Source organism: Melanostigma gelatinosum (genome assembly GCF_949748355.1).
Source record: "Melanostigma gelatinosum genome assembly, chromosome: 17".
Lineage (NCBI taxonomy): Eukaryota > Metazoa > Chordata > Actinopteri > Perciformes > Zoarcidae > Melanostigma > Melanostigma gelatinosum.
The window spans coordinates 12,362,222-12,375,388 of NC_136650.1; the positions used below are offsets into that span (position 1 = coordinate 12,362,222).

Below are 13,167 nucleotides of genomic sequence, written 5' to 3' on the forward strand. Positions count from 1 at the left end.
CTTTCAGGAGCAGCACGTGTATATTTGGAAACCCATAGAGCTACAGTTAGTTCTTATCTTTTTATTTAAAAAGATGTCAAACATTGTTGCTGTATCATATGATTTTATATGACTACCGTGGGGAGAAATGTCACTCTTTAATTCGAGCTGAAATGAACTTTTGCCTGGCCTGCCTTTGTGTCTTTTAACAAAAGCTTCTCTACCTCTATAACAAGCATTCTTTTCTGGGCACTATATGCTATTTGTGCTTCTCATTTGGCTGTAGCCACAGTACACATATCAACTGACAACAGCGATGTTCTCTGTCACAGCAGACAAATGCTATTTTTCAACGATCTGTCAGTGGAAGGTAATTATCCTGTGCACCACAATGTTATAATGCCAAACACAATTTGTATTTGATTGACACTTTGCTTGCTCCAACGGAGGTTTGGACTCATCACAGCAGCAGCTGAGGCAAGTACCGCGCTGTCAAGACCGACAGAGACAGCCGGTACATGGCAGGAAGTGTCGTGTTTACCTTTCAAAATAAAAACACAAAGATTCAGCCAAGTGTCGGTGTGTGCAGGAGCAATGCAAAGAATAGCCTCAAAAGTAACCACAGAATAATTTCGATCATATTTGACTACTTTTCTAGCTACTCTTTTCATTGCATTTCACGGAGCAATAGTTGGATTATGAAACTTTAATCCGGAAGTTATGTGCTTTATTCCGGTTGACTTGACTGCATCAGAGCTCTGGACCGCGTTAAGCACTCGCTCTTTCTGACCATTGGCTTTGATCAGATAAGAGGTTCAAGCGGACACATTCCTCAGCAGTTTACAACTGAAGCTACATTTTGAAAGATGGATTGTTCAGAGGAGGTTCAGTCTGTGTCTGAGGAGCCCAGAGCTGAAATGGAGATTAAAAAAGGAATGTCGATTTTCATAGATGTAAGTACTGTAAAACATTTTTTAATCATTGCTTTTTTGAAGAAAAAAAAATGTATTTCATCTCCACTATTATTGCAAAAAACTTGAGCATAATGCATTTCATTTTTTTACAAATTATCTCGATAATAAAAGGAAAACAGCTATCATGCTTCCCAGATGTTCTTTGCTTTTTTATTGCATTTGAAGAAATAGATGCATTTTACTTTTTATATCTATGTTTCAGTGATGTTATTGGTTATAGGTTAGAGGAATTTGGACCAAAGTTAATGGATCCCCAAATGCATGCAGGGTACAGCGGGTTCCTTTTTATAGAATGAATATTTGACAAGGCTGATCTTTCATTTGGCTTCATGATGTCAGGATTTCAAAGGCTTGCAATCCATTTTAATGTCAGTGTTCAAAACCAAATACCAAGTTAATGAAATGTTAGAAGTCTTCTTGGTTTGACAAAAGTCAGGGTGTTATTCATGCTGAGCAACCATAGCTGAATTAGACAAAATCTAACATTAATATACAGAACTTTTTGAATCTAAAAATGTTTTTTAAAGTGTTGAAGATTTCCATAAGAATTCCAAACACTAGTAGATCTCCCTTAGATGATAATAATAAGAATATTAAATAAGATATATGAATATCAGTGATGATCTTCCTGTAGTGCTTTGCCTCCCCTGTATCACGGCACTCATGGCATTCTGCCTCGGCACCACCTAATTATATTCCTCCCCATTCCTCCACTCTTTCATTCGCTTGTGATGTCTTAGCGATAAACCTGTTGTCTGCCTTCACTGTTTGACAGAGACAGGGTAGGATGCACCCATGGGAACCAAGAGTTATGAAAGGTGGAATTTGCCGTATAACATCAAATCAGTCACTGATGTTGAACAGGTGCTCTGCAGGGAATGAAACCTCTGCTTGTCATCGAGTTGGCTGTCAGAGTATATGCTTCTGTTGTTTCCAGACATATAGATTTTGACTTAGCCGGGTGTGAGTCATTAAAACACGCTGACTCCAAACAGTTGTTTCAGCCTGGAGCAGGTTAGATGTGATGTGTCTCCATGTGTGTTTTTCTTTATGATTTGCCAGATTTCCACTGAAGGAAAAAAGGACCATCACACTTCAGAATTTATTCATTTTAATCATTAGATGTAAAAGATAACTTGACAAAATGAGATGACATGAGATGAGATGATGCAAGATGACATGACATGAGATGACATGACATGAGATGACATGACATGAGATGACGCAAGATGACATGACATGAGATGAGATGACATGACATGAGATGACATGACATGAGATGACATGACATGAGATGGGATGAGATGACACAAGATGACATGGCATGAGTTGACATGACATGAGATGAGATGACATGACATAAGATGACATGAGATGACATGAGATGGGATGAGATGACGCAAGATGACATGACATGAGATGACATGACATGACATGAGATGGGATGAGATGACGCAAGATGACATGACATGAGATGACATGAGATGACATGAGATGGGATGAGATGATGCAAGATGACATGACATGAGATGGCATGAGATGAGATGAGATGACATGACATGACATGAGATGACATGACATGAGATGACATGACATGAGATGACATGAGATGACATGAGATGGGATGAGATGACGCAAGATGACATGACATGAGATGGCATGAGATGAGATGACATGAGATGACATGACATAACATGAGATGGCATGAGATGAGATGACATGACATGACATGACATGACATGAGATGGCATGAGATGAGATGACATGACATGAGATGAGATGACATGAGATGAGATGGCATGAGATGAGATGACATGACATGACATGACATGACATGACATGACATGACATGACATGAGATGACATGAGATGACATGAGATGACATGACATGACATGAGATGGCATGAGATGAGATGACATGACATGAGATGAGATGAGATGGCATGAGATGAGATGACATGAGATGAGATGACATGAGATGAGATGAGATGACATGAGATGAGATGAGATGAGATGAGATGACATGAGATGAGATGAGATGACATGAGATGAGATGACATGACATGACATGACATGAGATGGCATGAGATGAGATGACATGACATGAGATGAGATGAGATGAGATGACATGAGATGAGATGACATGACATGAGATGGCATGAGATGAGATGACATGAGATGAGATGACATGACATGACATGACATGAGATGGCATGAGATGAGATGACATGACATGAGATGAGATGACATGACATGACATGACATGAGATGGCATGAGATGAGATGAGATGAGATGAGATGACATGAGATGACAACCCAAGGTGATGTCATAAATATTCTTAATTATTTTTCAACCAGCAGCCCAGAAACAAACTATATTAATTTGATTATAATTTGAGACAAGAAAAAAACAGCAAATTCTCACATTGCAAGGCATACAATTACCTTGCAGGGACAAATATAGTTGCAATTAATTTCATTGATTGATGATATAACTTAGAAATGGACAACAGATGACAAAAAACAGCTGAGATAGATTGAGAAGGAGTTGTTGGGGGACGGCAGAAGAGGCAACAAAGTGTGATAAACAGAAAAATTAGCACAGCATTTAAGTCCCACAAACATAGAAGAATGGCATTTTGAACTTTACCACATTCATTGTTACGTTGTCAGGTTTAGCCGACAGTGTAAATCGACACATGTTCTAATTCTTCTTCACCAGTTTAAACCCGATAAGAAGGGAAAGTGGGCCGAGCTATTTTGAGGTGGTTCGAGCCTTTTTAAGCTGATGTTGTCGTTGCCACTCTGCCTTTCATCTCATCTGGACTCTGGGACAGCACTATCAATAATTTAATGACACACTGCTTTTGAGAGTGTGATCGATGATTCCGACCCCACAAACACACACACACACATGCACGTACTCACACACATACGCACTGTTTACCTTTGATGATATCCCTCTTTTTTTCTTTTCTCTTTACAGATTTTACGGAGAGCTGATAAAAACGGTAAATATTGCACCAGAATCTCCCTCCAGACTCACACACACACAGTGTCTTTGGCATTTCTTCAACATTTCTTTCGTGTGTGAAATACTTTCTCAATGAAATTCTGATCATGACTCTCTGCTGATATACTCTTTCAGTTTCCATGGAAACAGGAAACTGACCATCCTCACTGAGGTTCAGTTTCAGAGCATTGACGAAGAAAAACGTAAAAAACAAATTGTACCAGTTCAACATTTCTATCATGGCAGTTCACGATTAATGAGTAAGAGGTGTACAGCTGGAAGTCTACGGCTAATTCTGCTGTTGGTTCACCTCCACCATCTTGTGCGAAACTATCATAATATATACATATACATACAAAATACATAGTTCATGTTGATGTCTTCTAGGTCAGCGTTAGTCTCGATCCAGGACATTTCTATCTTTTATTGCACACTGGCTCTGCATTGTCAGAATGTTCTACATTTATGTGCAGTCAAAAAATGAAACAAACTGTTAAAGTAATTACTTGCAATAAATCACAAAGATAACATATATTTTTATGTTCTAAAAACATTTTTCAGTATGCCTGTGTGTACATTATTTAAATAACTTTTCTTAAATAATTTAGATTATAGCAGTGAAATACAATTAAAAACTTAGAATTGTTTTTTCTTTGCTACAAAAAGGAAACAAGATGCCTCTATGAATCACTTACATGAATAAATTGACATTTTGTTAAATGCTTATTCGCTTTGTTGCCTAGATAAGAAGATCGATACCACCCATGTCAATTTGAGCTATGTCACCGGCAGCTGGTGAGCTTATACTTTAAATATGAACAAATCACAGTTTCACAGGAGGTTATGTGCCGGACTACAGTATTTCTTGACCAGGGCCAGAAACCTCCTGGAGTCTCTACTGGCTGCCTTGCAACTGTTCCCCACTAAGAAGTAGTCCGGCATTTATCGCCCCCTGGAACAGTGAATTATTGTTTTTACACTTTACTTTTCACAGATTGAACAAACAAAATCTAACGTGTTACTTAGTGAGCTTTAGAGGTGGTGACAGATTTATTTTTAATAGGACTGAACCAGGCTAGCTGTTTCCATTGTTTATGCTAAGCTAAGCTAACTGGCTGCTGGCTGTAGCTTCATATTTAGTGTACAGAGGGTGGAATAAATCTTCTCATCCAACTCCAAGCAAGAAAGTCAAATATAAAATATTTATTATTTCATCCAAATTATTTTTTTATTATTTTTATTATTTGTTTTTGGGGAGAAAAAACATGGGCTGGCGTTCCTCATAACTGTGTGCGCAGTGGGTATTTGTGCTTGGCCTGCTTGTTATTTCCCTGATAATCAGGCGCCACATATATTTTAGAAGTGAAGATTTAATAAAATGCATCAACTTTATGTAGATTGCACGAAGGACCATTTTCACACTTTAGTACTGCAGCGTCAAACCTCGGCATTGCAAGTTGTTTTCTTCATCTACTCTTGTTTACTATGTGGAAGAGGGCGTAAAGTATGTGTGTGTGTGGGGGGCAGCACTTGCTGCACCATATTTGTGTGTTTTTTATATTTTATCACCAGACTTTCAGAGGACTACTTTCTACTACTGTCTTAGTCAAGTCTCATGTTTGTTCATGAAGTTTCACATAATTCCTAACTCAGTTAATACTTCATCATTCATGTAATTGATTTGTAAAGACCTTTTCAATTTTATTTGTTTTATTTTCACACATTTTCAACACAACCATAATCCTAATTATATTAAATCAAACACAAGTTTGGGTCCAGGTGACAATCACTGATGGTATAAAGTGTTTATAATTGTTATAATAGTTTACTGAAGAACACCATATTAACACTTTAATATTCTAAAAGCATGATGTAATAACAACAAAAACAGGATTGTTTTCCCTATTCCCACTTTTATTCAAATACAAATAATATTGCTGCTTTAACAAATGCAATATACAGCTTATTGAAATATATTGTTTTTTCATTAATGGCACTGAAATTCAAATAAAAGCACAGACACGCTCTCAGAAAGAAGGAGACAAACGCCTCTATGGATCACTTTATCTTCATGCACAGTCTGCCGAAGCATGTTTGTGCTTGGGACATTAAGGACACTTTGACAAGGGTTTGTCAGATGCATATATCCTACAGATTTGCAATGGGACCACCATTTGTGTGTATGACTGCACATGACAGTATCTCTTTGTGTCACGTTAACACGTGTCGTAGAATATACGTAACCCTGCTGACACGCGGGCTACGTTCATTTCTGGTGTCAAACATGAATTTGAGTGTTTTTAATTGCGGAACAAACTGAAGTCTTGTTTTGTTAAACATTGTGATATAGAGACCCTGCATGAAATCAAAAAATGATTTCCTCTACACGCAAAAAAGTGTCGAATCAGAATTAATTATTCACATGGCATGATATGCTTCATTATTCATTAAATGTCCGTCCCTCGCTGTGAATGGTTTTGTCATGCAGCATAATGAGAAGTCATCCCACATGTTTGTTTTTAGTGTATGTCATGTCCATTCTGAGTTCAGATTATTTCTGAACTCATCGAGTGAGTCACCGAGCGCTTGATTTGTGCACATTTGCCTTTGATCATCTCTCTTGCTCACATAGTGACACGACAGACATACTGAACATTACCTCCGGAGCAGCAGGTCAAAGATCAGCCACCTCGTGTCACACAAACAGACAGAATCTACTTTTGCCAGAACTGTGTGGAGAAAATATGTCGCCTGTGGTTGATCATATTAACTTTGCTGCCGGATATTCAGTTTGGGGCTCCTCATTTTGAAACTCTATTTTCACCATTTTCATGAATATTTCACGTGGCTTGGGGCTTTTTATTCCAAGCATAATTGCAAAGACTCAAAGCATAACAATGCTGTTTAGGACTACCATCAAGTTGGTCTCATGGAACAAATGGTGATTACCCTTCAGTGTTGTTTACTATGATAATAACAACAAGGAAGAATGTTGCACTGTGGTGTTTGTTTGTTAAGTTTTATTACTTTATTTTCCGCTGTGAATGGAGTTTTATCTATATACGCTTGATGCCATCTTTTGCTGATTCAGCCCCTGCAGTTTATAACACGCTGCATCTTATCTGTTTTATCTGAAGTCACCCTCAGTTTCATCAGCTCAGGGGGTGGACTTATATTATTATTTTAAAGTTAGTACACCTATTTCCTTATGGAATGTTGAGAAATTAAATATGTGCTGTCTTTTCACCTCCATGATACATTTCATTACATGTTTTATGTCCAACAGACACAAACCAGAATGCTCATTTGACCCAAAACTAGTTTTAGGATTGAGGAGTAATTTAGAAAATGGCCACCTCATCTCACAGGATGTTGCAGTCCTGACTGAGCTGTACTGACACTGTGTTGACAAGCTGCATTTCTGCCCCGTCCCCAGATGATGGAAAGCTGTCCTTTGATGAATTCAAAGCCTACTTCTCTGATGGAGTCTTGACAACTGCGGAACTACAGGAGCTCTTCCACACAATTGACACTCATAACACAGAGTAAGTCCGTTCATTACTCCATCTTGTTATTATTGTGTTCCATGGAGGACAGGATGAAGATGTGGATGATGGAGGAGAGGTGGATGACGATGCTGTTTGGAAATAATGGAACTGTAGTTGCAGCTTTCGGCCGTTTGGTCTGCAAGGTAAACGGCCGAGGGGCATGAAAACGTGTCGGTATTTGACACCCTGCAAATGACCAAAGACTGGTTCAGCAGGGCTGAACAATTCAAATGAAACATCTCTGGCCTTACACATAAGCTTCGTTCATCTGTAACATATTTTTCCAACATGAACCCATAATATCTCAGTAAAAAAGGCCTGTGTTTTTCTAGCTTCCTTTCCAGAATGAGAGATTATTTTGCAATCAAAAGACTGTAGACTGTAGACTGCATGAAAACACTGGTCTTTCTGGCAGTGTCTTCAAATGGCTACACCTGCCTCAGAGATCTTTACGGTGTCAGAAACACACTGTGGCGTGCCTCAGGAATCAATTTGAGGGTGTTTTATGTTTTCATAAACGTGTTTCTCATTGCTGATGTGATCAGGAGTCATGGTATATGGTAGAGAATGATGAGACATTACAGTCATGCTGATGACAAATGTTTTAATTTGTTTCATCCTCATCATGAGTATGAGATGTGTGATTTACATGAGTTAGCCACGAAGCTTTGTCAACAATGATAGAGCTATATATCTCATGTCTTCAGCATCACTCTGCTGTCTGCTAAATCACAGAGAACTTCAATGGACTCGGTGTTCAACCAAAACAAACATGTGCCTCATTCTGTGTTCATTTCACAGATGGCAAAGTTCTTCGGAAGTAATTTGGAAGTCTCAAATTAAATCCTGTATTGATTAAAGAATGAGTCACTGAGCTGCAAGGTCTGCGTAACAGGCTGGTGAAGCTGCTCAGGTTGATGTTGCACACTGAAGGATTATTCAATACTTCACATACAAATGACAGATATTGCATGTGGTTAGTAAATTCAGACATTTTCATTTGTACATGAATAATATAGTTGCAGTTACACAGGAGGAGTGGCATGTGCAAAACTTGAATGTTTCTCCTCGTCAGTTAAAATATGAAGGGCTTCACTTGTGCATGGTCCATTCGTATAAAGAACTTCAAAACTGCCGAGTTTCAAGACACATAGATTAGAGCTTTCACTGAGTAACTCAGTTTAGTGTTTATCCCCGGTCTGCAGTAAGGCAAGGCAAGTTTATTTGTATAGCACATTTCAACAACACGGTAATTCAAAGTGCTTCACATAAAACCATTAAAAGCATCAAAACATAAGGCAAAAGAAAAGGAGATTTAAAAACAATTAAAGAAACAGTGTAAGAAATAAAATTCAGTAGTAAAATGCAGAAATACAGGAAATTGATTAATATATTAATTGAATGTGGTTCAATTAAAGGCAGCAGCAAACAGAAAGGTCTTCAATATTGATTTAAATGAGCTGAGGGTCTCAGCAGACCTGCAGCTTTCTGGGACTTTGTTCCAGATATGTGGAGCAGAAAAACTGAACGCTGCTTCTCCATGTTTAGTTCTGACTCTGGGAACAGAAAGTAGACCGGTACCAGACGACCTGAGGGGTCGGGATGGTTCATAAGGTAGCAGCAGATCAGAGATGTATTTTGGCCCTAAACCATTCAGTGCTTTGTAAACCAACAGCAGGATTTTAAAGTCAATTCTTTGTTGGACAGGAAGCCAGTGCAAAGACCTCAGAACTGGAGTGATGTGATCCACCCTCCTGGTCTTAGTGAGGACTCGAGCTGCAGCGTTCTGAATCAGCTGCAGCTTTCTGACAGACTTTTTACAGAGACCTGTAAACACACCGTTACAGTAGTCCAGTCTGCTGAAGATAAATGCGTGTACAAGTTTTTCCAAATCCTGTTGAGACATAAATCCTCTAATCCTTGATATATTCTTCAGGTGATAATCGGCTGATTTTGTAATTGTCTTGATATGGCTGTTCAGGTTGAGGTCTGAATCCATAACTACACCTAGATTTCTGGCTTGGTTTGTGGGTTTCAACATCAGTGACTGAAGCTGAGCGGTGATTTTCAATTGTTCATCATTGGTACCAAAAGCAATTACTTCTGTTTTATCTTTGTTTAATTGAAGAAAATTCTGGCACATCCAGTTGTTGATTTGTTCAATGCAGTTACCCAGCCCTTGTATGGGATTATAGTCCCCTGGTGACATAGTTATGTAGATTTGTGTGTCGTCTGCATAATTATGATAACACACTTTGTTGTTTTCCATAATCTGAGCTAGTGGACGCATGTAGATGTTGAACAGAAGAGGCCCCAGTATTGAACCTTGGGGAACACCACATGTCATTTTAGTCAGCTCTGATGTGTAATCAGCTACAGACACAAAGTATTCTCGGCCCTTCAAGTAGGATTCAAACCAGTTAAGTGGTGTGCCAGAGAGTCCCACCCAGATTTTTAGTCTTTCTAGGAGTATGGCATGGTCGACCGTGTCGAATGCAGCACTGAGATCTAGTAACACTAAGACTGAACTTCTGCCATTGTCTATGTTTAAGTGGATGTCGTTGAAAACCTTAACAAGAGCAGTTTCAGTGCTGTGGTGCTGTCGAAAGCCTGACTGGAAAACATCAAAGCAGTTATTTACGGTCAAGAAGTTGGTCAGCTGTTGGAAAACCGCTTTTTCAATTATTTAACTTAAAAATGGGAGGTTTGATATTGGCCTATAATTTTTCATCGTTGCGGAGTCTAAACTAGCCTTCTTTAGGAGCGGTTTAATAACTGCAGTTTTTAGGGCTTGTGGGAAGACACCTGAGAGAAGGGATGTGTTTACAATTTGTAAAAGATCAGTGGTCATGCAGTTAGAAATATTTTTGAAAAGGTGTGTTGGTAGAATATCCAAGCAGCAGGAGGATGACTTCAGATGTTGTATAATGTCTTCTAGGCTTCTACGGTCGATTGAATGAAATTGTGTCATGATATTTGAATGGATGTTATTCAGAGATCGGGACAACACATATCCTGTGGTTGGTGTGGAGGCACTGACTGCTTGTCTAATTTTCTGAATTTTGTCAGTAAAAAAGGAGGCAAATTGATTGCATGCCCAGGTGGATTGGAGTTCAGCAGCTACCGACACTGGAGGGTTTGTTAGCCTGTCGACGGTAGCAAATAAGGCGCGTGTATTATTCTTGTTTTTGGTTATGATGTCAGAGAAGAATGACTGCCTTGCATTTCTAAGTTCCAAATTATAATTGCGAAGTCTCTCTTTATAGATGTCACAGTGAACCTGGAGATTAGTTTTTCGCAACCTGCGCTCAGCTTTCCGACACTCTCGTTTCTCCATTTTGACCAACGTAGCATTTCTCCAAGGAGATCTTTGCTTACCCGAGACAACCTTCACTTTATTGGGTGCAATGGCATCAATAATATTTTTAACTTTAAAATTGAAGCCATCTACAAGCTCATTGACTGAGAGGCAAGAGAGGGCTGGTGTGGAGGAGAACTTCTGAATAAATAGTTCACTGGTGTTTTCAGAGATGTAACGCTTTGTCACAACCTTGGTTTGGACATTTGTGTGCAAGGAGATTGCACTCTCAAAGAAAACACAGAAATGATCAGAGAGTGCAACATCAGTCACAGCAACCTTGGAAATGTTTACACCTTTGGTGATGATTAGGTCCAGAGTGTACCCCCTGTTGTGGGTGGGTCCTGTCACATGATGAGTCAGATCATAGTTATCAAGGACACCACATAGTTCTGTAGACTCTCTGTCCTGGGGATTATCAACATGGATATTAAAATCACCAACAATAACAACACAGTCAAAATCAATACAGATTACAGACAGCAGTTCAGTAAACTCATCAAAGAAGGTTGCACAGTATTTAGGTGGTCTGTAAATGTTTAGGAATAAAGCTTGAGTGGAATTCAGAGCCACATATTCAAAAGAACTAAAATGACCAAAGGACATCTGCTTGCATTGAAGAGAATCATTAAATAAAACATTAACTCCACCTCCTTTCTTATGTGCTCTTGTTTCACTCATGAAACTGAAGTTGTGAGGTGTTGATTCAATAAGAACAGCTGCACTGTTATCTTGATTTAACCAAGTTTCAGTTAAAAACAAAATGTCCAGTTTGTGCCTAATAATAAAATCATTGATTAAAAATGTTTTTCCTGGCAGAGACCTGACATTTAATAAAGCTAAGTTTAATGTGGTTAAAGCTTTCTTTGCCCAATTTATTTGGACAGGCTGACGAGGAATGTATGTTAAGTTTGATAAGTTTGCATGTTTACTGTTGTTTCTTCGCAGCCTCACCTTTCTTTTTCTATGAACTTGCAGGACAGGAATTGAAGCGGCTAGCTGCATACAGGGCCCCGACTTTTCCTGGAGAGAGTCATTGGTATCATTAGCCTTGTAGCCTGGACCCAGAAGATATCAATTATTTAGGGGAGAGGATGGTTGTAGTACCGTCGAGGAGTGGGGAGAGGAGTGTGTTTGGTTCCAGCAATGACCAGCTCTTTCATGTGGTCAGTGAACTCCAGGTGGGGGGAGGATGGGGAGAGTGTGAGAGAGGCTTGCGATCCAAAGTATGGACCCGAAGTAGGTGCTGGGGAGGGAGGTAAAGACTCCTCGTCTAGGAAGGGTGGGGAAAGTGGGAGTTGCAGTCCAAAGTATGGACCTGAAGTAGGTGCTGGGGAGGGAGGTAAAGACTCCGCGTCTAGGAAGGGTGGGGAAAGTGGGAGATCGGAGGCGGTCTCTGATGATGAGGTTGGAGACTCCTCCTTTTGGCTGTCGTTAGGCGGGGGCATCCTTCCCGTAAGGTCTCCATGGCGATGCTGTGTGGCTATCTCTTGTTTAGACTCCTCTTGTATCTTGTCCTTGGCAGTAGGGACAGACGAGTGACGCAGGGAGAAAAACAGGTTCGAGGTAAACAGTTTTACCCCTGACTTGTTTAGGCAAACTCCATGCGCTGTAAAAAGATGTCTGCGCTCCCAGAAAAGGTAGAAATTGTTGATAAAATGTACTGAATGGTCAGCACATGCAGTTGACAGCCATTTGTTCAGTGCAAACAGCCTGCTGAATCCTTCATCTCCTCCTCTGACTGGTGGAAGAGGGCCACTGATGAACACCTCAGCCTTGACAGAGCTGACTGTGTTTAACAGATCAATAAAGTCTCGCTTCAGAACTTCAGACTGTTGTTTCACAATATCACAGTACCTCCTCTCTCCTCTGTGGCTCTCAGTGTTTTCTACTATTTGCACTGATTGATTGCTGCAGCACTTTGTCCCCTGTGAACGACAGCTACAGTTTATGTGGAAGGAAATTAAAACCTGTGTAATTCCCCAGCCACCTTCATTGTAACAAGGAATAACATGTCTCTTGATTGATGCAAGCCAGTCAGGGGATAAAATGACTCATTTTCTACTTTACCTTCAGCTCTTTTGTTTGTTTCTCATGCATGGACATTTAACACGAACAGACAAAAAATCCTGATGGGTTTCCTGTGAAGGATTCACTGTCTGGCAAAACAACTCAAAATTATTAAATTATTCATGACATAGCAAAAGTTGTTGCAGAGATAAAGGATCAATCTGTCACCTCCTTTAACCTTAGAAACTTTTGTTTTTGAGGAATTATTTAAATGTCTCTTTCTC

General features: G+C 39.5%; 1 protein-coding gene across 1 annotated transcript in view; it reads left to right on the forward strand.

Annotated features, from left to right (window-relative positions):
- The first annotated feature begins 800 nt into the window (after positions 1–800).
- necab1 (N-terminal EF-hand calcium binding protein 1) overlaps positions 801–13,167 on the forward strand; it is a 43,180-nt gene continuing 30,813 nt past the window's right edge. Inside the window, exons 1-3 of the mRNA XM_079288008.1 lie at positions 801–932; positions 3,941–3,965; positions 7,404–7,512. Of these exons, the coding sequence (XP_079144134.1) occupies positions 846–932; positions 3,941–3,965; positions 7,404–7,512 (221 nt within the window). The 5' untranslated portion in view covers positions 801–845. The remainder of the gene's footprint in view (positions 933–3,940; positions 3,966–7,403; positions 7,513–13,167) is intronic.